Below are 25,254 nucleotides of genomic sequence, written 5' to 3' on the forward strand. Positions count from 1 at the left end.
CGTCAGTGATGGACGGCACCACGCCTCCCCTTCTGCTCCCGTGTTTTGTGAGCTGCTTTCTCAGAGCAGATCCAGAGGACAATGCTCTTGAGCACCTGCCCTGAGGAGGGGACAGGGCGGTAATTTCCCTGATCTCTTACTCTTTAATGTTGACAAATAAGAAAACTCTATCAGGAAATCTATTTCCTTTGTTTTTTTTAAATTTTTTTTTAAATTTATTTATGATAGTCAGAGAGAGAGAGAGAGAGAGAGGCAGAGACACAGGCAGAGGGAGAAGCAGGCTCCGTGCACTGGGAGCCCGATGTGGGATTCGATCCCGGGTCTCCAGGATCACGCCCTGGGCCAAAGGCAGGAGCCAAACCGCTGCGCCACCCAGGGATGCCTATTTCCTTTGTTTTTAAACAGCAGCTGCTGGTGTGGGTCTGGAGCGTGTCCCTGGTGTGTGTGCGTCTGCTCTTTGTACACAGGGCGTGCATGTGCAGCGTGTGTGTTGTGTAGGCCCACCTGCTACTTGAGAGCCAGCGGAGATGCTGGTGCTGAGAACGTGGACTTGGGGGATCCCGGGCTGGGTGCCACAGGAGGCTCAGCCCGAAGCCAGCATGCGTGGCCGCTGTGCTGTCACACACTGCTCTGCAGCTGACAGTGTTTGCTTTGCTACAACGCAAAGTCGTGATTTTCGAAGAGCAAGAGATGCGGGTCTGACTGCGGGTGTGCGTGTGGGGCTACTTGCTGGACACAGCAGGGACGGCTCTGGTGGTCCACCTCTGCCCGTCCAGCCTCCCCGGCCCCCGAAGCTCCTGAGGCCGTCAGGCATCAGCCTGTTGGGCCTCTGGGGCCGATGCACATGGCACCCGTCTCCTGAGGGCCGGCCAGCCCTGTTCTGAGAGCACGCGGGGCTGGCATTCCTGCGGCCACGGGCGCTGGCTCTGCTGCGGGGTGGGCCCAGTGGCTCTGCCCTCGCCATCATGACCCCAGCCAGAAATGGCCACTGGCCCATCCTGGGGCCCTCAGTCCTGGGACGGCACAGAAAGTTCACCAACAGGAACGTTACCAGTAATGAAAGGTCCGCCGGCACCAAGCCCAGACCCTTGTGCGGGTCCGCACCTTCGAGGCAGCTGCAGTGAGCTCTGGGGGCGGCTGGCTCTCCCACTACGTCGCATGGCCCCCTGTGTGCCCGCTGTGGGCTGGCCTGGCTGACACCTGGCTGGCCTCGAGAGCCTCCCTCACCCCCTCCTCCTGTGCAGGGCCCTGAAAACCCAGTTAGCAGTAGTGGACGATAAACTCAGACCCCAGTGTGGCCCCGAGGTCTCCTCGCTGGACCTGCCACACCTGTCCCACCTCTGGCCTACGTATCCCCAGGAATGTCTGTAAGTAGGCTCAGCAAGGCCCCGCCGTTCCTGTTCTGCAGTCGCAGGCCTGACCGTTGGGCTTTTGTCCCACTGGACCTCGCCACACGGGCAGGGGCCAGCTCCCAGCGTGCTCCAGGTGCACCAAGCCCTGAGGGCTTCACTGGGGCACTTGTGGCACCACGGCTTCACAGGCAAATAATGCTTATGGATGGCTGCCCCTTCTTCCCTGATATTTGCACCTTAAAATCTGCTGTTAATTATGCCTCCATCGGGTTTCTGATCCGCTGCGACACATCGTGTCTGAGATGCCCTCGTAACCCTTCTTCTAAGCCTCTATTGTGCTGAGGCTCCTTTGTCAGTTGGGGTGGGGGAGGCTCGGCTCCCCAAGCCCTCAGCTGGCCTCACCCTGGCTGCGCAGTGTCCTGGGGCCAGCAGTGAGCCCACGTTCCTGCTTCCACTTATGGGCCAGGATGGCCTCCCGCTGATCCCCAGCCCTGTGGGGCATGGACTGTGGAAACCTTCTGGGTCCCATCGCTGGTTTCCAAATCCGCACAGGTGTGCACTTCGTCCCAGAGCCAGGAAAATGACTCTCTGATTAAAGCGAAGGATGACTCAGAATTCACAGGGATCTCAAGCTCCGAGAACTTCAAAGGGAGTTCCCAGCCGTGCTCCATCCTCCACGTGACCACGGTGTGCCATGGGTGCCCCTTGTGCGCAGAGGCCCACGGCTTCGGAGGGTTCTGGGAGAAGTGGGGGCCAGGTCAGCGATCCAGGAAGGATGGGCAAGTGCCACAGCCTCAGGGGACACCCCGGTGTGGGTATGAAGGAAGCCCTTCCTTGCAACAAGAGGATCCCTTCTGGGTTCTAGGGGCTGCAGTCTCTTGTTTGGAGCCGGCTCCCTGGGCCCTGCTGCAGTCAGTACCTGCCCTGAGCCGGGGTGGACCTGACCACAGGAACCCCTGCCCAGGACCCCAGCTCCATGACATACAGCAGCCCAGGACCGAGGAGCGAGTGGTGTGGCATCTTATCCCCTGGTCCCCAGCCCCGCACCCTCTCCCCTCCCGCTTGGGGGACACCTGGAGCTGAGTGGGCTGTGGTCAGGGTAGGGCCTATGCTGGGCTCACAGACACCCACCTGCTCCGGGTCTGTGCCCATTTCTCTGTTTACCTTTGTGGACCTTAAAACCAGAGTCTGTGCTCCGAAAGCAGCCGCCTGGCTGAAGGCCACATTTGTGACGACCACACAGGAAAGTTCCATAATGGGGTGATTTGGTAAAAGGGTCGGGCCACGCAGCACCCTTGCGGCAGCCTTGTGCGGCCAGCCTCCCTCCCTGCACTCTGCCCTGTCCTGGCGGCTGGGGAGGCACCTGCCAGTGTGGACACCCAACAGGCAGGTGAACTGCCACTGCCACCAGGCGACCTGCAGCCGTAGGCGAGAGGCCACCCTCGGGCCTTGGTTGGCCAGCCTGTGGGCTGGGCGCTGACCGGAGGCCTGGAGTGTGTGCCTGTGGGTTCCTTACCTCCACCTCCCATCTTCCTCAAGCCTCAGGCCTGGGAGGGCGACTGAGCCCACTGAGGTGCCCCAGCCCTGCTGCCATTTCACCTGAGAATGTGCCCATTTCCAGGGCCCGTGTGAGCTGATCTGGGCTGCAAGAGGGGGTCTAGCCCACCCAGGACACAGGAAGAAAGATGCTGAAAGGGACAGGAGCAAAGGTCTGGGGACCCCCAGGGGCAGGGCAGAGGACCGTGGGACCACGCTCACCTGAACACACCCGCCATTCCTACCCTGCGCGTCACAGCGATTCCCTCACTCAAACTGCACGTCCGACTTCAAGAGCTGGAACCAGGCGAAGCTCTGGCCGTGTGGGGCCTCCTGAGTGTGCGCCCCGCCCCCCAAATCAGTCAGGGTGAGCCACACACAGCAAGTGTATGCAGAGGTTTCTTACCCACACAGGGACTTTCGAGCACACAGGCAGGCCCAAGGAATGGTCTGGAAAGGCCCACGGTGGTGTGAATGCAAGGAGGGCACGTGGCTCTGGGCTTTGCTGTGCTCAGGGGGCTGGGACTCCCCACCAGCGCCGAAGGAGGGCTCTCACATGGTGGCACCTAGATTGGGGCAGAGAAGCCTGACAGCTGGCACCCAAACATGGAATCTGGGGCTTGAGGACTTGGAAGAACAGGGGCTGGTGTGTGGCCCCGATGCAAGCATGGGGTGTGTCAGCCTGCACATCTGTGGGGCACTTTGATGGGATCAGAGCCCAGGTCACCAACCATCTCGTCTAACAGGGGCTTCAGTGTTTGAACCTGGTTCTGAAACAAGGTCTTTTTTTTTTTTTTTTTAAGATTTTATTTATTCATGAGAGACAGAGAGAGAGAGAGAGAGAAGCAAAGACCCAGGCAGAGGGAGAAGCAGGCTCCATGCAGGGAGCCTGACGTGGGACTCGGTCCTGGGACTCCAGGATGATGCCCTGGGCTGAAGGCAGGCGCTAAACCTCTGATCCACCCAGGGATCCCTGAAACAAGGTCTTAAGGAAACATCTGACGTTGACTGAAGGGGGGCGATGTTTTCATGCCCGTTCTGATTCGTCAGCTTCCCCGCTCTCTCGTGCCCGTCTGGTACGCGGGTATCACATGCAAGGCTGCACTCCGGGCCCCGCCCCCTTCTGGGGAGGACATTGGCAGGTCCTCGGCGCCTGCCGCAGAGGCCACCATGGGCAGTGGTGACAACTGCCGTCTACGTCCTCTGCCACCTAGAAGCAAATAGTCTCCTGCGGTTGTATTGTTCTCGGCAACGGCGGCCGAGGAGAAAACACCGTGGACAGAATCGTGGGCTGGACGCTGCATGCCCCCTCAGTGGCTTAGAGGGCCCAGAACCTGCCAGGGCACGGGGCAGGCTGTGCAGCCCCAAACATCAGTAACAACTGAACACGCGCCACTGCACGCGCAGCCGCCCTGCGGGCAGGACACGGCGATACGAAAACCGGCTCAGGACTGCCCAGTCCATATAACAACCCTCCTGCCTCCTGGCTGGTTGTGGCAAATGCGTGGATACAAGAAGAGTACTCGGTAATGCTGTCACCGCCCCTTCCAGGTACAGGCTTCTGTGGGAATCAACCGCGACGTCTCGTGGCTGCTCTCGCCAGCCTGTGCATTCAGGAGGCTCTTACTCCTCCGGCACTTTCCATCGCACCAAGTGGTCATCGCATAGACGCTCAAGTAATGCTTGCTCTCCCGGCTGACGGGAGACCTTGGCGGGCTGGGGGAGGTCGGCAGGGGCTCGTATCAGAACCTCCCTGAAGGCCGGGTCTTCAGTGGGCGATTCTCCAATGTTACTCCACCACGAGCGCGGGGGGAGCTCCCCGCCAGCCCCCAGAGCCCTCGGCCCCTTCCGTCTGTCCCCAGTTGCAGAGTTGGGCCAAAGAAATGCTCTGGTCTGGGGGACGGCGGGTGCTGAGCACCGCTTGCCCTGGCCATGGCTTGGGTGCCATCTCCACAGACTCAGTCAGGCCACCTGAAGCTGGTGTTAAGGAGGACTCCGAGGGCCATCGGGGCTGACTTGCCTGCCCTTGGCAAAGACAGAGGGGAGTGGCCCCTATGCGGGTGTCTGCGTGGCCCTGCTCACCGGCGCAGAGGTAGTGTACTTAACCTCCACGGGACTGTGTTCCAACATTGTTTGTGACTAAGTTGGGTCCAGCTCAGAGCTCAGAACCCGTCGAGTATGTGCTGTGACATCCGCAATCCCATGCCCAGGATAGTGGGCGGGGACGCCCGCCACAGCTGGCCCAGTGTGAATGCGGACAGCGCATGCTGCGGCGCACCCAGCTGACAGCCTTCCTAGGATAGGCGTTGACGAACGGGAAGGGGTTTGCTGTACGGCAGAGACAAACCCTCCTAGTGTCCCCAAGTGTGCCACAGACCACACCACCTCCAACCTGCCGTCCGGCGGACTGGAAACAGGTCTGAGCTCAGCTCAGCATCACCTGGCGGGGCAGCTGGCGCTGGGTCCACTCAGTGACTGTGCCCATGTGGGGCAGGCAGGGTGGAGAATGCAGGGTGGCCATGGGCAGGAGAGCGCCGACGGCCCTGGCACAGCCTTGCCCAGCCTCCACGTCCCTACTGAGTGGGTGCCCGGGCACTGAAAGCTCTCTGCAGTGGAAGATGCTTTTCCCACGATGCAGTTTTGCCTGAGCATCTTTTTTTCTACACGGTGTTGTATTTAAGAATTGGTGAGGATTTGCTTCCTGAGATGAGGACATCTGCTGACCTGAGTTAACGATGCACTGCCTGTAATGGGATCTGGTCACGCCCACTCCAGTCACAAATGACCATGAGGAACACACAGGTATTGGGAGAACCCACCACCCAAGCGGCCTGGACCTTGGGCATCTGCAGTGGCTGCAGCACGGAACCCCCACGCAGCCCCTAAGGAGCAGGGGGCCTCCCTCTTACTCAGCAGGACTCTACTCCTCTGTGTTCCCCTTCCTCCTGTGCCTTCTGCACACACCTTGCTCCTGGTTTGGAGACCACTGGATCCGTTTGGCAGTGTGAGAACCCCACCCATGTGTCACTCCACCTTGGACTTTGTATTTTGAGTGAAAATAAAAACCTGCAGGTGTGGACTTTCGGGCAATTGTACAAGCATGGCCAAAGGCTTCTGCTACTGCCCGCACCTGCTGCTTCTGAGCAGGGTCCAAGGTCACCAGCAAGCAGCAGGGAAGGGCTGCTGAACCCAAATCGAGGCTTCTCCTGGGGTGCAGGGGCTACCTGGCCCAGGATGGTCCACTCTCTGTAAGTGGGCTTTCGGGGACCCCACGAACCCTCCATCTACTGTAGGCCCTGGTCCTGGGAGTGGCCACCCCACTGAGCAAAGCTGAGGGTCACGTGGTCCTTGGAGTGGACAGGCGTGGCCAGAGTCTCCAATGCAGCCCCATCTCCATTAGGAAATTGTCCTCAAAGCAAGCTCTGCAGTCACTGCGCAGGAGGAGGAGTGCTTGCAGGTGGTCTCACGGTGTTGGGAGGAGGCTCTAGGGATGGGGCGTACTGCCACCCCTGCCCTCTAAGACTGCAGCCCAGAAGGGGGCCTGTTCATAACCGTGTGTGCGGCTTGCAGTGGTGGAGCTTCTCCCCCAGATCCTTGTCTGGAGCTGAACCGAGGAGAGGTTCCTGCCCAGGGGTGAGCAGGCCTCCAAGCCCACCCAGCCCCACCCCTGTGGGGGCCCCACAGGCAGCACTGCCTGCCCTCTCTGTGTCCAGGCCCCTTGTGAGCCTCCCTCGGATCAACCCGGGGATTGGCTCATCACCTGGGGTCTCCTTCTGCATCTGGTGAGAAGGGAATGCAGGAAACGGGTAGTTATCCACGCGGCACTGTGCTCGCACAGAGTGGTTCTCTGAGGAGTGGGGCCCTCCCTGACCCTTTTATTGGGCCGGCGGGTGGGGTGACTCCCTTCCTGTCCACACTTCTGACACTGGAGCACCAGAGGCGGCTTACCCGTTCCTGCACAGGGGCTCCCCCCATTTCCTGCTGGGCCGGTGGTCACGGTGTGCCCTCTGCCACGAAGGGCAAACCTGTCCCATCCCAGAGCGAGATCAGGATGCAGGGTGGGCAGGAGCTGGCCGCGGCCAGGGGGCTGCAGGAGCCACTAGGTGACAGTGACACAAACCACATGCCCTGGTCTTTATTTCCAGCTGATGGAGGGGTGTCCAGTGACCACATAAGCAGAGTGGCACTTAGATGGAGTCCCTACAAACGGACTTACCTCTGTGCCATTCCCAGCACAGTCTATGCACAGAGTGATGCTCTCGGTCATACCTAAATGGGGTCTTAGACCTAAACGCAGTATTATTTTTTTTTTAATTATTTATTTATTTATGATAGTCACAGAGAGAGAGAGAGAGGCAGAGACATAGGCAGAGGGAGAAGCAGGCTCATGCACCGGGAGCCCGATGTGGGATTCAATCCCCGGTCTCCAGGATTGCGCCCTGGGCCAAAGGCAGGCGCCAAACTGCTGCGCCACCCAGGGATCCCCTAAACACAGTATTAGAATGAGATCTGCCCCAGAAGCCTGGCCAGTGTGGGATCCACCAGTCCACACGCCCCAGCGGTCAGCACCCCGTGAGCTCTGCAGACTCTGTGCCAACCTGTGTGAATGCCAGAAAGAACTTTGCCGAATTAGCTGGATTCCAAATGCTGCTCTGGGAAGTCACTGTGTCATGCATCTCTTGCTGAGTGCCTGAGTAGTGGGTCCGCAGGAGCTCTGGTGGGTGTGCAAGGGGCTGTGAGGCCCAGCCCAGGCCAGGGGGTGGAGAAAGCCTTCCCTGAAGAGGTGACATCTCTGCCAGGAACTGAGGAAGATTGGACTGGCCCGCAGATATGGGAGAAGCATCACTAGGAGCAGCTCGTGTAAAGGCTAAAGTCCCCGAGGCCTGAGGGACCTTGGCCCACCCATTGGAGAAGTTCCGGGAACAGGAGAGCAACCAGTGTCCACAGAGGAGAGTGGTTGACGAGGCCCAGAGAGGTCTCTCCAAGAAACCAAATTCACGTTGGTGATGATGCAGCCAGTGGGACTGTCCCTCTGTCACAGACAGAACAGCAATCATCAGTAAGAGCAGCCCCGTCTAGCACGTGGGAAAGCCCTGTGCCATCGGGGTAGCTGGGCACAGACGCCATCTGAGGATTACCGTGCAGCCTCCACCATCAGAGACCTGGATGCCCATGGTCATCTTTCCTCGTGGGCTGGTGGAGTCTGGCGGGAATCCTGAGGTCTGGGTGGTGGGGAGGTCTGGGAACTGGCACACACTGGAGGCTACAATCGTCACAGACGCTGGGTCCCCATGAAGGGACTTGCTCACTCAGAATCCAGGCTGCTTTCCCTGCCCTGGGCCTGTCTCCAGACTCCCGGAGGCCTTACCAGCCACGGTCTGTGCTTGATGACATGTGTCTCTGGGATCACAGTCTGAACCGACGAACCGTGGCACAGGTGCAGTATTAACCGTGCTACTCCTTCCAGTGGAGAAGGAAATTCTGAACGTCCGGCCCCCGCCCCATCTGGGCTGTGCACTGCAAACGAACACGTGGCCAGCGCACATCCCCTCGTCCAGAATTCAGAAAACCTGTCCAAGCTCTCTCAGGGCCTTCATTCCCCACAGGGGAGCAGCTGCTGAAATGTCATGCAGCGGCCTCAGTGCTGGGGAGGCCGGGCAGGTCCCGCCCTTCTGAGTGTGAGGAACACCAGCTGCTGCCCCCTCCTGACCGCAGATCCTCCCACTGCCACTCTGCGGGGCCGGGCAGGTGCAGAGGCAGAGGCACGCCTGTCGGGAGCAGGGCCGCCAGGGTGCGTGGCTGCTCCAGAGAGCTGCCTGTGTGCCCAACTGTGTCACCTGTTTACTCTGGCTTGTTTGCAAGACCAGAAGAGCTGGACTTCAGGCTGCTCCGTGCAGGTAGCGTTTTGCTGCCTCCGGGGTGATGTTCAGGGCAGAAGAGCTCCCTGACCCGTTTCTCCAGGCTGTTCACGGCCTGGGCCTCCTACTGGGCCTCCTACTGGGCGTGGGAGAATCCGTGAGTGGTCAGCACAGGTCCTGAGTCTCTACAGAAATGCTGCTAACAGGGATCCCTGGGTGGCGCAGCGGTTTAGCGCCTGCCTTTGGCCCAGGGCACGATCCTGGAGACCCGGGATCGAATCCCACGTCAGGCTCCCGGTGCATGGAGCCTGCTTCTCCCTCTGCCTGTGTCTCTGCCTCTCTCTCTCTCTCTCTCTCTCTGTGACTATCATAAATAAATAAAAAAAAAAAAAAAAGGAAATGCTGCTAACGCCCCAGAATGCAAACTCTGCCGTTCAGTGGGGGTCTGGCTGTGAAGCACACGATCACTGGTGTGGCACTGAGGCCGGCACCCCAGCTTCACACACTCTGCAGGGACATCTGGTTGCCCGACCCCAGGCTCCCCAGAGTCTCAAAAAACCTCCTTGCTTCCCATCAGTCTCCAGGGTGCAGCTCGGGCTACTGCCGGGTCGCCCCCAGGCCCCTGAGGTGGCCCTGCTGCCTCTCCTGTCTGCAACAGTATCTGGCTCAGGGACCCCTGAGCACCGCTCGGCATCCGGCAGGTGGGGGCCCCTTGTGCAGGGTAGGCCTCCTCATGTCCCTGTGTGTGTATGGAGGCTGCAGACGCAGCGCCACGGCCAGGTCTCCCCGCGGACCTGCAGGCCTCGGCTGGGCCGCAGTGGCTGAGCACGTGCCCAGCCACCCTGGGGCGCCGGCAGGGGCGGGGGCCGTGTGCTCCCGGGGGCTGCACACCAGGCACTGCTCACGGGTGGCTCGTCCTAGTTCCCCGCCCTCACATCCCTGCGCCCTTCTGCCTGCACATCCGTCCTTCCCTCCTCCCGCCTGCCTGCCTCCTCTCTGCCTCATGCCGCATCTTAAATATTGATGAACCACCCAGCACCTAGCTTTCTGTGTGCTGAGAAACAAAGGTTTCTGTGCTTTGGAAACTCAAATCCCTTTTTCCGAGCACGTGACCGCTGGTCCTGTCAGGTGTTCACGGATGTGCGTGGCTGTGTGAGGTGGTTCCCACCAAATGACACGGTGTCTATCTGCTCTCCCTGCAGATGAAATCATGCACCAGGACATCACACCGCTCTGTGCCGCGGACATCCAGGACCAGCTGAAGAAACGCTTTGCATATCTGTCTGGTGAGCGCCGGGCGGGCAGGCAGGAGGGAGGGTCTGTGCCAGGCGGTAGGGACCTCTCAGTTTCCTGTGATGACGTGGGCCTGGTCCGGGTGGTGGAACCGGGGACAAGGCCTACAGCATGGCCTGCTCTGGATTTCACCGAGGGCCAGGAGAGGCTATGCGATGCCTGTGGTGGGGGTAGGCGGCTTGGGGCCATAGAAGAGCCAGTTGGAGGTCACTTGGGGTCCTGAGAGGGACAGAGCCCAAGCGCTCCTGCCTGTGGTGTCCAGAACATTCCTGCAGCGGGTGAAGTAGGAACAGGGAAAAGCTGACCTCATTCTTGCAGTGTCCAGCCGCTGGGAGCCTCCCCAACAGAGCACACCTAGCCTCTGCAGAGAAGGCCCCGGAGTGCAGCAGCCTGCCATGGGGTCCCAATTCCCAGACTCTCTGCGGCTGCACCCTCTCCTCAGGACCAGGTGTTACCTCCACCCCGTGGGATCACCTGCTGTCCCGTCTGGCCAGGGTGTGCAACCCCAGCCACTGGACAGTGCCAGAGTGTGGTGGGTGCTAAGGGTGTGAGAGCACCTGAGTGGGCCACCCTCAGGCTATGCGGGTGCCCCATTGGGACAAAACAACCTATCACAGGCTCCTCTTTGCAGGCAAGTGGCCCCACTCACAGGCGGCCCTTCCCCTCCTGAGCCCCAAGACTAGCCCTCACCTCCAGGGGCTGCCTTGGCCTTTCTCCAGCTCTCCTGCCTGTGCCCTGGGCTGGAAGCCTGACATGTGGCCCTGACATGTGGACCAGAGTTCAGGGGCCACAGCGGGAACCCAAGGTTCTCAGCAGGACAGAGTGGGGAGCTCAGGGGGGCTCATCAACAGGAGGGCGCATCTGTCACTGTGGGGGTGCTGCCTCGGGGGCTGAGGCCCTGTGCAGGCTCCTGCCACCTGCCCGCCCTGCCCCTTGAGGACCCCAAAGCCCCAGGTGTGATGCATAGTGACCCAGACTCATGACCTTGACCTTCCTCTAGGTGGTAATCCCACCCTCCTGGCCTTACCTGGGGAGGAAGCAGAGCCCCAGGATGGCCCTAAGGCTCCCCTCCACACAGCTTTTCTATTATGCAAATGCCAGCCAATAGCTCAGGCAGGGATGTTGCAGATGTGAGGAGGGTCCCTCCCCGTGGGCCTGACCTAGCCTGACCTTGCCCGCTGCTTCTCATAGGGCTCCTTCACACGGGGATCTGGCTGAGTGACAGTGACGAGAGGATCCATCCCAAGGCAGGTCCCCCCCCCTTACACCCCACCAGGCACCTCCAGCACCTCCCACAGTGAATACCATGAATATCTGCCCCGGTTCAGGGCACCTGACTGCATCCCGCCACCAGCACCTCCACGGTGTGTGGGTGCTCAGCCCCTCGCCCCTGTAGACTTACACAGACTAAGGTTTTCAGCATAATTCCATCAACTTCATCAGACTTGGTGCTTTTGGACTTTGCTGTAAATCAGTGAGAAAGTCGAGGACACGCCTGAGAAACACTGGGAGGTCCCCTGGGGCCTGAGCCGTGGGGATTGGGGGGCTGCCCGGATGTGCTCCAGTGAGGTCCAGGATGTGGTGAGCCCACGCTCACTGCTCAGGCTGCCCCCAAGCTTAGGGAGGTCCAGACAACCCTTTTATTGATTTATCGCTAATTCCATAGGTGGGAATTCAGAAAGGGCCTTCCTGGGTTCTTTTGCCCCATGTGGCACTGGCTGGTTGGAGTCAGAGTGCTGCCCTCACACACGTGGCATCTCTGGTTCCCTGCATTAAGCCAGCCGCTCCATCCCCAGCTGGTTGGGCTCCCTGGCATGTGGTGGCCACAAGGCTGCTGCTCCCTGGATGGCCAGCACCCACAAAGGAGCTCTGAGCCAGGAGGATGGACATTGCTGTGTCCTGCGGCCCAGCCTCAAGAGTTTCCCAGTATCACTTGTGCCACATCCAACAGGCCAGACAGGTGGTCGAGGCAGGGGGAGACAGGCCATCCATCAAGGGGGCCATCTCCAGCCGCCCCAGCATGCCGGCTAGCAGGTAGACTCTAAGCTGGGCCTGGTGACTCCTCGGTGTTCTTGGCCTCTGGCCTGTCCACTGCTTCTCCGATTGTCTGTGGGACAACTCAGACCCCATGTGCCCCAGAGCAAACCCAGCCTCCTCTTCAAGATCATCTTCCCAGGTCCTGGGCCCACACCCAACTCTTCCTTGCTGTGTCTCGGCTCAGAAAAGTCCCCCTGGTCCCCCTCCCCTACCCAGTGCCCTCCCCTCTCACGCTGCCAAAGTCATGGCCCCCTCTGGTCCCAGTTGTCAGAGGGGGTGGGTCACAGACCACGCAGAGCCTCAGGAGGTCGGCTAGGGTGGGAGACCGACTGTTGTGCAGGGTTTAGAGTGGCTGCCGTCCTTTACAAAACACAGAAAACTACTTCTCAGCATTAGCAAGCAAGTGGGATGCCTGTGGGAGGAGGCGGCACCATCTCAATCGTGTGCAGGAACCCAGGGAACGTTTGGGAGGAAAAGTGCCGCATATTCGGGTGGCTGCCCCATGAGGACAAGATAATAGGGGATTGTTGGAACACATGTCACTCTTGTACACGCCAAGGGTTTCCCTGAAAAGCACACGTTTCTTCCCTAATGAGCAACATTGAGCTGCGACAAGACGCCATCCATTCTGGGTGGACGCAGGCACTAAGTGCTGCCTCGCTCTCTCCCCAGGTGGGCGGGGGCAGGACGGCAGCCCCGTCATCACCTTCCCAGACTACCCGGCCTTCAGCGACGTCCCCGACAAGGAGTTCCAGAATGTCATGACCTACCTCACCAGTATCCCCAGGTGCGTGCTGCTGAGCCTTGAGGCCATCCAACAAGGAGGTAGTGCGGGGGGGGGGGGGGGCGCACCTTGACAGGGGAGACCTCGCTTCTTGTCTCATGAGTAGAAGAATGAAAAGGGATAGAAATGTATTAAGCAGAGATGAAGAAAGCTCTCAAGAGTGAGAGGGGTCCCAGCAGGGTTGCCACTGAGGCCTTTTACCTTCTTTTATAGGAAACTGACCAGGGAACCTGGTAAATTTCTTGTCACTATCCGGTGTGTTTGTAAATATCATGTCTATGTTTGGGACAAACATGGTGCACTTGTAACAAACGAGTGTTTCTTTGTAAATGACATGAGCACAAACAAGGGTTCCCTTCTCTCTGGTTAATATCTCCCCCATAACATTTCTCTGCATCTGGGATTTCTGTGATCACTTAGTAGCCATTAAAGGGGGAGACTCCCTAACATTTTGGAGCCAGGGAGCCGGGTTTATTTTTTCCTGTTTTTACTGTCTCATCTCAGTTTTCTTGGGATGGGTAGGAGCCTGACTCTGGGGCCTTTCCCTGCCTAGCCCCATCTGTCCCTGACTCATTCCTACATCGATGGCCCCACAGAGCAGGTGGGGTCCGGGGCCAACAGAGCCTGGGGGACCTCGCTCACAGCATCCAGCCCTCCGTTACGCAGGTAGGGCCACTGTGAGCTGCAGGCCTTGTGCTCCATGAGGGAAGACCCTTGGGGGCTCAGGCCTGACCTGCCATGCCCCTCATGCCCTTCACGTGGGGAGAACAGACCCCAGAGGCAGCTCCCCCATCGGGGGTTCTGTTTTATTATGAGCAGAGCTGGACCCCACGTTCCAGAAAGGCAGGGCTACACCCTGATTAGTTTCCCAGCCACACCGGGGCGTCCCATGGATCCTTGAGCCGAGGGACCTACCTGAGAAAGGGGAGGACGTGGACCTCACACCCTGATGAGCAATAGCCGCAGCACACTGGGTCAGGACAGCCTCGAGAGTGACCTCGTCTCTCCAGTGACGCAGTGGAGAAGCTCAGCCTCCCGCGTCCCCAGGACGCCATCCTCACTCCTCAGCGTCCATAAGGACAGGTTCTGAATTTGCGTAATTTAGAGCACCATGAATTGATCTAATCTGAAAACAGACCAAAACGGCAAGTTCTATCAGCAGGTTCCTGTCATATGACAACAGCCTGTCACCAATCAGTGCTGGGGGTTGTAGATCCTTCTAGTACCCTGGGACGGGGGCGGGGAGCCTTCCTCAGGGATCTGGGTGCTGAGTGGTCACCTGGCAGGACAAAGATGGGGTCGTGGCCTGGGTCACACAGGGTCCACCATTCTTTCGTTCTGAGCACCGGGCTCCGGGTGGCTGAGTGGAGGTGGAGGGACCACAGGCAGCCCGGGAGCCTAGCAGCCTTCCTTAGGGCCCCTGGGCCGGCTGTGCACCCTCGAGGGGCTTCCGGGGGGCGGAGGGGGCTGCAGTACCTCTGAGAGTCTCTGTTCCTTGTCCCTGGGCCTTGGGGTCAGAGACGGAATGGCAGTTGTCAGGCCCACTCTGCCCGCTAGGCCACCAGCCATGAGTGCAGCGCCGTGAAGTGGTGGGAAGACACGGGCTCCCGGTGGTCAGGCACCGAGAGGCATCCTTGGGAAGGGACGCGGGTTCAGGGACATGTGGGGTACCCAGGATGTAACTCCAGTCCCCCATGTGCACAGCAGTGGGCGTGGAACGCTGTGGGAGCTCTGGACTAAGAGAAGAACGCTGTGTGAGCCCGCAGGCAGGGCTTGCCGACCCTGAATGCCCATGTGGTCTCTGGTGTGGGTGCGGCCGCCTGAGTCCAGGAGAGGCCGTGGCCAGCCCAAGACCAGGTGCCTGGAGCAGACATGTTGTGCCCAAGATCGCGAATCCGAGAAACCGCCAAGGAGCCGACACCGATGCAAACACACGAGGGTTTATTACAAGCTCGAGCTTGGGTCCAAGGGTACTCGACGCAGCGGAGCAGGGACTTGGACCCCGAGACTAAGCGGGGTAGCAGCTTTATAGGGGCCAGTGGCCCATGGGATACGCAGAAAGTTGCACAGTCCTGTCGGTCCACACGCAGGTGGCCGATTGAATTACCCCTTACCCTATAGGATCCACTTGAGCTGGCCTATTACTTTGATCAGAATCGCGCGCAGTTTTGGGGGGCACAAGGCGGGGTTACATTGTTTTGAGCCGATTTCCGATTAGGATGTGCCCAGCGGCTTGATTCGGGTGGGGCAGCGCCTTGAGCAATAAGCAGGTCATGTGGGGGTGATACAGGAGGTGGCGGGTGCAGCACGAAATGGAGTTAGTCCTGCTCTGCTTGTCCAGGGGTAGGGGATTTTTGTTAAATTTCCTGGGTCCCACAGACAGTGGCGGCTTGCATGAGGCATTCTGTTTTCTGGTCACTCTTGGATGTTTTAAAGGTCAAAGAATCATTTTATGTTTAGAAATGTCAACACCCTATAGTCCAGGCCTGATGTGGACGTGAGCCCTCTCCCCAGGCACAAGCAGGCGTGATGCTGGGGAGGGGGCAGCCGGACCTCTAGCACCTCTCGGGCCTTCAGGCTTGCACAACAGGTTGCCCAGGGGTTCCCATGCTTGCTGGTCTTGGCAAATCTGGCCTGGGGGCCTTTGCACTTGCTGCCCCTCGGTGGAGCACTTGAGATGGCTCCGTTTCATGCTCCAGGCCTCCTCAGGGAGGCCCTCCATCACACCCACCTAAAGAAAGAAGCCAGCCCCTCCATCTCAGAGCAAGCGGGGCCCTTGCCCACCAGGCTTCCTGGGTCCTGTATGAAATGGTCACAATCATAGCTCCACGTCTCCCTAGGATGCAGGCCAGGGACAGCAGGCACACGGCTCCTTGGCAAATGTGTGCTGGACTAATCATGTTCATTTGGAGACACATGAAGCAAATCACAGGGCAAGCTCCCTGACCCCTCTGATTAGGACAGCAGGCTTTCTGTCTCTGCTCTTCTATCCTTGGCAGAATGAGCCCTTTCCAGAAGCCTCGTCTCCCAGAACACGTGCACGGCTCACACCCAAAGTGCCGCTGGCTCCGTGGCCCCGTGGCTCCACGGTGCTGTTGAGCCTCCCGAGAGGCCCCAGTGCGTATCTGAGGCCCAGAGCTGTGGGCTCTATTCCCGAGGACCAGGGTGTGTGGTAGGTGTCGCTCAGCCTGTGGTTTACCCTCTGTCTCCTTTCTGGGTGAGGGGCTAGTAGGAGGGCCAGACGCAACCCCACGTGCCTGCTCCAAGAAGACAGCTGAGGCCCCCAAGGGCACATGGGGTCACAGGAGAGCAATCGGGTGCTAGGGGTGCAGCCCTGGGCAGGACCTGGGCCCAGCCACTCCCACCACCTTCTCTGGGGAGCCCTCAGTCCTGACCCTGAGGGTGGCAGTGGAGGAGGTCAGGTCTGAGAGAGGGACCTGTTTGGGTGGGGCCGTCTTCCTCCAGAGCCACTGCATTCCTGCACGGCTGGGTGCTCACGGAACCCCCTGACTATGGGGAAGTCCCCAGGGGGAGCCAGGCCCTGTGTCCCCATCTTCAGGCTAAGGACCAGCCAGGTGCTGATGCCCAAGAGAGGCCGTGGCCCTGCTCTCCTTTGGGGACCTGGGATGCCCCCACTGCCTCCCTGTGCACGGGAGGAATAGGTGGGCAGGCAGATCACTGTCCTGGCCCTCTGGGTCAGGGAGATAGGCGGGGAACACCCCTACCACGGGTGGAAGGGTAGGATTACAGCAGGTGGTGCAGACTGCTGCTCTGAGAACTTAACTCACGGTTTTTAAACCCAGCTTTAATCGCATCTTTTATTATTTTTTAAAGATTTTATTTATTCATGAGAGACACACAGAGAGAGAAGCAGGCTCCATGCAGGGAGCCTGACGTGGGACTCGATCCCAGGTCTCCAGGATCAGGCCCTGTGCTAGAGGTGGCGCTAAACCACTGAGCCACCCGGGCTGCCCTAATCACATCTTTTAAAACAACGTACGTGCTGCTTCAGTCATTACTGCAAAAGCAGAAGCCCCGATTCAGCCATGACCCTGATTGGTAGTTCCTGGCTGTGTTGAAATCCCTCATGGCAGCCCAGCAGGCCTTGTCCGCACGCACAGAAATGGGAAGCACCTGACTGTGTTGTGCCCAAGATTGCGAATCCGAGAAACCACCAAGGAGCCGACACCGATGCAAGCGCATGAGGGTTTATTTGCAAGCTGGAGCTTGGGTCCAAGTGCACCCGACGCAGCGGAGCAGGGACTTGGACCCCAAGGCTAAGAGGTGTAGCAGTTTTATAGGGGCCAGTGGCCAATGAGATTGTAACACACACAGAAGATTGCATAGTCATGTCGGTCCACACGCAAGTGGCCAATTGAATTACAATTTACCCTGTCGTGACCGTTTGAACTAGCCTATCACTCTGGTCAGAATTGGCAGGCAGGTTTGGCGGGCAAGAGGTGGGGTTTACATTCTTTGGCGGTTAGGGGTTCCGCATTCCTATATGAGCAGGTTTCCGGTAACGGTGTGCTCAGCGGGTTGGCTAGGGTGGGGGAGGCCTTAGTCCTGCTCTGCTTGTCCAGGAGTAGGGGATTTTTGTTAAATTCCTTGGGTCCCACAACTGGTCTTCTGGAAACCTCAGTGAAGGTAACATGGAAAGATGCCAGGATGCAATGGGCAGCGTCAGCCAGGTGCAGCTGCGTGCTGGCCCACTGAGGACCGGGTCTTGCCATCCAGGCCCCTCAGACCCCGGCCCTTCCCAATGAGGCTCACTTGGCACCGTCTGCTGGGCCCTGCCCCCAGAGTGGCCCTATGACCCAGACAGGTCACCCTGTCACTGTCTGTGAGAAGCATCCAGGTTCTAGGCACACTTGGACCCAAAAGTGAACAAATAAGTCAAGTCCTGCTCTTCACATTCTCAGTGAATGAAGTGGGTTGTTTGGATTATGGAAAGAGAAAAACGAGAGACAAGACAGGTGAGGGCCCCGTCATGGGAGGTGGTCAGCTCCCTGACCCGTGGGTGGGACCCTCTCAGGAGGGGTCTTCATTCTTATCAGTGAAATGGGGCAAAGGGGCATTGTAGGAGGGGCCGCAGTCCTGGGGCAGGGGCAGTGTCCCCACTAGGACGTAGCAGTGAGAGGGCCCCATGGTCTGGGGGGAGCGGTCACCCAAAGAGGGGGCAGCAGGGAGGAGGCCAGAGCCTGCAGGTATACCTGGAATGCAAGCTGGGTCCCAGCAGCCTGCGGGTTTGGGAGTCATGAGCATTTGGGGAGTGAACCCCTAGAGGTGGGATGGGGGCAAGGAAGGGAGCCCCGCTGCAGCCGAGCACTTATGATCACCTCCTGGGGAGACAGCAGGAATCTCAGGCCAACAGGCCACCGGGATCCCCTGCAAGAACAGTTCTGGTGGAGAGTTGGGAGCGAAACGTGATTTGGAGCAAATTTAACAATAACGGGCAGAGCGGACTCAGAGACAAGAGAAGCAAAGATAGAGGCCAAGTAGGTGGAGCTGGAGACAGGGATGCAGACCAGGGTCTCTGAGATGAGGGAAATCACGACATATTTATGCTGATAGAAATTAGTCCATAAACACAAAGAAAAGCGGCAACCACTTGATCTTTTCCGTGTCTAACCATGTTCGCTGTGCACAGAGTCCATTACTCTGCAAACCGGGAAGGATTACAGAGCCTGTCCAGGGGGGCAAATGCCCTGGGCTCCAGCCCCTGGACGTCTTGGCCTGTCCACTCCTACGGTGCTTAACCTGGACCCCTCCCCTCCTGTGGCTCCAGACCCCCAAACCCCTCCCTGCCTGTGGTTCCAGACCCTCCACCCCCTCCCCCTTCAAGCATGTCCACAGTCCAGAGCTGGTCTTGCCCCACTCACGCTGTGGCAGAAGTGGTTTCCAAACTCAGTGGGATCCTGTCTCCACAAACGGAGTCGTGCAAGGCCACTTCACAAGGCACTGTACAAGCACACACACACATGCGTTCTCACACATGTACACATGTGTACACTGGTGCAGGGTCACATGCATGGAGTTGCCAAGATTAAGACAGATTTCTGACTTTGCTCTGAAAAACCATTTTAGCAGCCCTTGACTTGCACTTCCCCCCAGCAGCCTGCAGGAGCCCCAGGTGCTGGGCCCTGGAGGCTTTATTCACCCCTCACCCCCAGGGTTTGGAAAATCAGTGAGATCTTCCTTCCTGCACAGCGCCCCCGTCTCTCCTCAGCACAAATGAATCATAATTCAGGATCTGCTAGAGTTCATTGAAGCTGATGATCACGTTGATGTTCCTGGACCTGGTTCAAACCATCTGGCTACTAGGGTGAGAGAGGTCCTGTCTCCCAACTGGCTTCCATGATGGGCACACATAGCCTCACACACATGCGTGCACATAAATGTGCAAGTACACACATGAATGCATGCACACACAACACCATGTACACTCATATGGCTTCCTGTGGGTGCGCGCCCCCATGCACGCATGCACACGCCAGCACAATTACACCCACACACACAGTTTGCATGGACGGTAATGAAAGAGAAAAGCAGGTGCCTTTGGAAGCACCTTACTTATTGCTGCCAACGTAATTTCCAACTGAATTTGTCATGACATCTGAAGGTAAAGACAGAAGATGTGTGTGTGAATATGTACTATACACTTCAAAGCGTACACATGAGAAGTGGAAGCTTCCACCTGCCGCCTGCCTCCTTCCCTTTCAGTTAAGGGTTGGGGCACTATCAAAACCCTGTGTCCCACATGCCGGGAGACACAGGCATGCCCTGTTCGGCCTGGGTCCTATCCAGAGTGTGTTTTGGGGTCCCTTCAAGGCAGCCCCAGGAGCCTGTGCTCTTAGCAGCTGCAGCACGTCAAACCTGCCAAGTCTGATGCAACCTCACCTGTGCTCCCCTTTCCCTTCAGGTTCCCTATAATAGCCTGGTTCTGCACATAGCTGGTTGTAGGGGCTCGGAGATGGAACACTTTGACAGTGATCCATTTGCCATGGCTCTCAGATGCTGTGGCCTGGAAGTCCTCCCCCACCCCCAGCTGTGTGATTAGCAAGGAAAGGGCGTTGGCTGTCCACGACTTGGCTCAGCCTGCCCGTCATCCCACGTGGTCAGAAGCTCTGGGAGCTCAGTGGCCACTGCCCACCATGCTGGCCTCCTGCACATGGGGCCCGTTTCTCTGTCCTCCTGGCAGGGGCCAGAGGCTGCCTATCCCCTGCAGTCCTCTTCTTTGCTTCCGTTCTCCATCACCATCACCATCATCACTGTGACAGCCACTAGCCACGTGTGGCCATTTAAATTTAAAAATTAAAGCTAAGTAAATGGGGAAGTTCAGGAGTTGGAGGGTCTCCCCATATTTCAGTTCACGTGTGGCCATGCTGGGCAGCTCAGACGTGGCCCAGGTTCCATCCACCATGTGAGAATTGGGTCAGCAGCCGCCGCGCCCGCATTTATGAAGAAGAGCACAAGAGATTGGTGCCCTGACTCCCTGCCCAAGAGCAGAGACCACAGGTCTTGCTCTGCTTGGAAACAAGGACGTTTGCTGTGAGGGAGCCACGCCGAGGTGCGGCCAGGGGCTGGGAAGCCCTTCCTTTGCCTCTGTCAGTGCACCAAGCACGTCTGCCTCACGGGGCTGCAGGTGGGATGGTGGTGCTCAGGCTTCGGCACAGGTGGAGAAGAGATGCCAGAGGCAGACACAGGAGGGAGGAGCCTGATAAGCAGGGTCAGGACGGGAGAAGGGGGCCAGTTCTTGGACCCCTGCGCCCCAGTGCTTCAGCAGAGCCTGAGGCAGGTCATGAGGAGATTCTAGAAGTTTCTCTGCACGGCCCTGACTTCTGAGGGTGGTGCCTGTATGTCCCTGGGGAGCAGTTCATTCCATGATCATAAAGAAATGGCTGACAGTACACGTCTTTTTTTTTAATGTATTTAAGGGATTGATGTGATTGTTAGGATCTTTTTTATTCATAACATACTAATTACTGTCATAACTACATCTAAGTGCACAGGTCAGTAGTCCAAAGCCAGATTAGAAATCAGCCTTTGAAAAATCGAGAAGATGCTCGGTTTTATCGTGTGCTGCGCAAGCTTGCGTGGGCCAGGTGGGTGAGCTCCCAGTGATCCGTGCGTGCTCCTGCCCCACGGCCAGCCATCACACAAATCCCAGGTACATTCATAGTGATTCACCTGGATATCATAGGTTCGGCTTTCTGAGTTCATTTTGTCACATATTGATGTGGGGGGAAACCTGGAATATAAAGAACATGAAGATGCCAGGATTTCAGGTTTTTCACAGAAATTCCTGCTCTTTTGGTTGTGAAGGAAGGAGAGGTGAGGTCACTGCTTTGTGGTAAAGGGCCGCTCGGCTGGCGCCCACGCACCTTCGGCTCACCGTGTGCATATGCCCGAGCGATGGCAGCCCTGGTGGGAAACCATGGGACTCAGGACAGATGCGTGACTGTTGGGTGCAGGACAGTTTTCAAAAGGCGCTTGGAGTTTTTTTCACCGTTTTGCTTTCTGGGATGAAACACTGACCAGGATTAGGTAAACATGGCACAGAAACACTATCGTAGCAGGGCAAGGTTTTGAATCCTGAGAAGAGAGAAGAAACAGCCGGGAAGCTCAGGATGGAGAGAGCTCAGGGATCATCCACGTGCTGGGTGCTCCAAGCTGGGCACACGGGCAGAGAAACGCACCCATGACCTTTCCTTACAGAGGAAGACAAGGTCTCTTTGACATCGGCTGACGTCCAGAGACCAGTGTCAGACCGTGGGGTGAGGGGGGAGGGGAGGGGGAGAGAGAGAGAGAGAGAGAGAGAGAGAGAGAGAGGAGACCATGCCAAGGTCCGTGGGGCCCGGCAGGGGTGGCTCCTGTCTGAGGCCAGGCTCGCACTGCTCTACCCATCGCCCCCGTCATCTCCACCCGCCCCAGCCACCTGCCTGACCCCTGGCGGGCCCAGCTCTCAGGGACCCCGTGGTCCTGCAGGGAGGGAGGTCTTCCGCCTGACAGCTGTCCCACCACAGGCCAAGAGTGGTCTGGGATGCGTGGCCGCGGCTGACTATCCTGCAGCCCCCCCCAGCCCCGCCTTGTCTCCTATGGTCCTCCAACCAGGCTGAGCCGGCCTCCTCCGGGTGGCTCTGAATGCTCCCCATCACCCTGACCCTGACACTGGCAAGACGTCCAGTATGGCCGTGGTCCCTTCCCGCCTCCAGCTGCAGGCCGTGAGCTCCAAGCCAGCAGTAGCTGTGGGTGCCAGGAAACGCCCGGCCTGGCTGCTCTCCCTCCTCAAACTCTTCACCTTCTCTGTTTCCACGCAATCGACTAGGAGGCCTCCTGACTCATTGTGACCTATAGGTGCTTGAACTGCAGAAAACATTGCTCCGAGATGTGGACGACTTAGCAGCGTGGGGCCCTTGGGCGCGTCCACCCTGAGGCCCAGGCCATGCCCTGGGGAGCAGCTGCCACACCCCCGGGAGACTCACGGGTGCCATGCGGTGACTCTCCAGGGCCTCAGGAGCTCTCCGCTCCAAGGTGAGGAGGCCATGGCTCCACCAGGCACGGGGTGCTGCGTGGCCCAGTGCTCACCCATGGGCACACTGACCCTGGGGCCCTAGATGACAGCAGCCCCACACTGGAGGCAGGGGTGAACAGTCACTCGTACATCTATTCTTCTGCATTAGGGGGATGGACACACATGGAGAACACCACATGAGATCAGCAGCAGAGACTGTTCATTCAGAGCTCCCTGCAGCTCTTGGGGGGGCCCTGACACAGGCACTGGCCAGGGATGGCTCTGGGGGGGACCTGACACAGGTGGGACCTGACCGGGATAAGCCCTTGGTGGGGAACCCTGACATAAGCACTGGCCAGGGTCAGCTTGGGGGTGGGGGACATGACACAGGCACTGGCTGGGACACGGGGGCAGCTAACTAGAGCAAGTCCCGTGGGATGGGTGAGGGAAGCACATGGGCTTTCTCTGGTGGGTCCCAGGTTGGAAGCAGGACAAAGCTTGGGGAAGCGCAGTTACTAGACACATCCTACCCGTCAGGGGCAGGTGGCCCCGGGGAGGGGAGTGTCTGGCCTCCAGGGTATTCTGCTGAGACAGCAGTCACCTTCCTGCAGGGTGACTTCTGGACGGCTCCCAGCTGTCTGTGCTGCGGCCCACACTACGGGTTTTCTGGGCTGGTTGCTGCAGGTCCTGGGCCAGAGGTCTGTTTTTAGATACACCTGGCCGTTGTCCGTCTGTATATTCCATCTTTCGGTGGCAATAGTAACAAAGTTTGATGTCTTTAAAGGGATTTGTGACCATGATTAGGGGGACAGTTTTGCTGCTGGAGGAAAGAAGCCTGAAAGCCGTGGGGCTGGCGGAGGGCGATGGATGGTGCATGAGTGCAGGCAGGGGCCTGGGGCAAGGACCCTGGCAGGCAAGGGACGGGTGCAGGTCAGCGGACATCTGGCTCCTGAGCCCAGGACTCAAGTGCCCAGGAGTGCAGGGACTCTGCCCTCTGTGGGCTGTGGGAATCAGGAAGGGGAGCAGTGGTCCCCTTTCAGTGCTGGGCAGGGGTAAACCCAGGGCCCCTGTGGTTGGGGTGGCATGGGGAGCAGGCATGGCGGGAGACAGCAGGGTGCATCTGTGGGGGGTGTGATCAGTGTCATGGATGAGGCTCTCAGATCAGACCCTCAGGTGCTGTCAGCTTCCAGGAGGTTCAGGAGCAAAGGAGCAAAGGGCTGGTAGCAGCCACCAGAGATGTCATGTGACTCAGTGCTCTCCCCAGTGCAGGCAAGGACAGAGGTGGCTCGGGATAACCTCAGGGGATCAGTCCTTCCCAGGGTACCCCAGCTCAGCTATGGAGCCCGGCAAGGCCCCCCCTCCTGTCTGGCCTATGAGGGGTCCTGTGATCCTGTCCCCACTCATCCAAGTGGTGGGGTCACTAAGCCCCGATTTAAAAGAAAGACAGAGAAGTAAGCCTGTGGTTTGTCAGTGACCATCATTTTCATATTGTCTTTCTCCGGAGAAGCCTGTGGTCCCTCAGGGATGGAAAACCCACTGCCCTGCGCATTTGCTAACTTAAAACAACTAGGTCAGGCCCCCTGGTGGGACGCTCAGGCTGGGGCAATGGTGGGGGCTCTGCCCATGGGGCTGGGCCTCAGGGAGCGGGTGTGGCTGGGCTACTCCTGTGCTGGGAAAGTCTAGAAGGAGCTCAGGGAAGGCGGGGGCCCAGCATTAAAGGATTTGCCCCAAGCTGGACTGTCTTAGGACCAGCTGTCCTCCTGGCTTTTACAGGATGGGACCCCCTTCTGAGACCTCCACCACCAGCAGGCAGGATTCCCAAACACCCCATCCAGGAGGGAGGGAAGGGGGAGGGGTGGGGGAAGAGAGAAGGGGTGGGCTCCCTGAAGCAGTGCAGCCCTTAGGTGGGCAAGTCCACACATTCCCCCCGGGGGGGGGCACCCTGGGCACCCAGGTCAAGAGCAGCACCCACCTGTGGCCACAAGAGGGCACGGTCAGAATGCATTCTTAGTCCCTGCAACGGGCTCCTGGGGGTTCTTGCAACTGGCACCCTGCATGCCCCAAACCACACACAGGGCCAGTGTGGGGCACAAGCCGCTGGGGAAGCTGCCCTCCAGGAGGTGTCTCCCGAGAGCCCTGCAGCCCTGTGGAGGCCTCCAGAGGAGGTGGACAGGGTGTGGGGTGGAAGGGGTGCAGGGCGGGGGAGAGGGGTGCTGCCCGGGACCCTGCCTGGCCCTTCTGCTTCTGGGAAGCTGCGTCCCCCCAGTATCTAGGACCTGCAGAGGCAGCACCCTCCGGTGCCCTGGGACTTCTTCCCAACCGTCTCTCTCAGATGTCACCAGGGTGCACCCCGTCATTGTCTACCTGAGTGCTCACCTCCACCCCCTCCCGCCGACATGATGGCCACCACCCTGCAGGCTGCCCTGCCCAGACTCACTCCCCCCTGCATTCCCCACGTCCCCTGAGCTCCCCGCCCCCACACCCCCTCCCCATGCCCCCCTGTACCCCCTGCATCCCATGCCTTCCTGCCCTACACCCCCTGTGCCCCACATCCCCATCCCCCACCTGCCCCACCACCACATCCCTGGCCCCCCCCACTCCGCTCCACCAGAGCATCACCTCGTTGTGAGCCTGGGGTCAGCTGATTCTCACGTGCCCACAACCCCCTCCTTAGTCTCAGTTGCCTGCAGGCCGTTCAGGCCTGAGGTCCAACACCCCCCTTTCCACCATGTCTGACCTCCTCTGGGCTCTTCTGGGACAGAGGCTCAGTCACAGGTGGCATCTCGGGTCACAGAAAGCCCTCAGGGCTTGTGTGCAGGACCAGCCTCATAGGGTGGCCCTGCACCAACAGCAGCAGTGGGGGGCTCGTGACCCCACCAA

The 25,254-nt window shown here is 58.9% G+C and overlaps 1 protein-coding gene across 12 annotated transcripts in view; it reads left to right on the forward strand.

Moving 5' to 3' along the window:
* Nucleotides 1-25,254, forward strand: part of MCF2L (MCF.2 cell line derived transforming sequence like) — a 132,579-nt gene that overhangs the window by 68,516 nt on the left and 38,809 nt on the right. For all 12 annotated transcript variants that reach the window (XM_035704548.2, XM_025441300.3, XM_035704546.2 and 9 more), the window contains exons 2-3: nt 9,949-10,032; nt 12,749-12,863. In XM_035704548.2, coding sequence (XP_035560441.2) covers nt 9,957-10,032; nt 12,749-12,863 — 191 coding nt within the window. In that variant the 5' untranslated portion in view covers nt 9,949-9,956. The remainder of the gene's footprint in view (nt 1-9,948; nt 10,033-12,748; nt 12,864-25,254) is intronic.

The sequence above is a fragment of the Canis lupus genome, chromosome 22, assembly GCF_003254725.2.
Source record: "Canis lupus dingo isolate Sandy chromosome 22, ASM325472v2, whole genome shotgun sequence".
NCBI classification, from domain to species: Eukaryota; Metazoa; Chordata; class Mammalia; order Carnivora; family Canidae; genus Canis; species Canis lupus.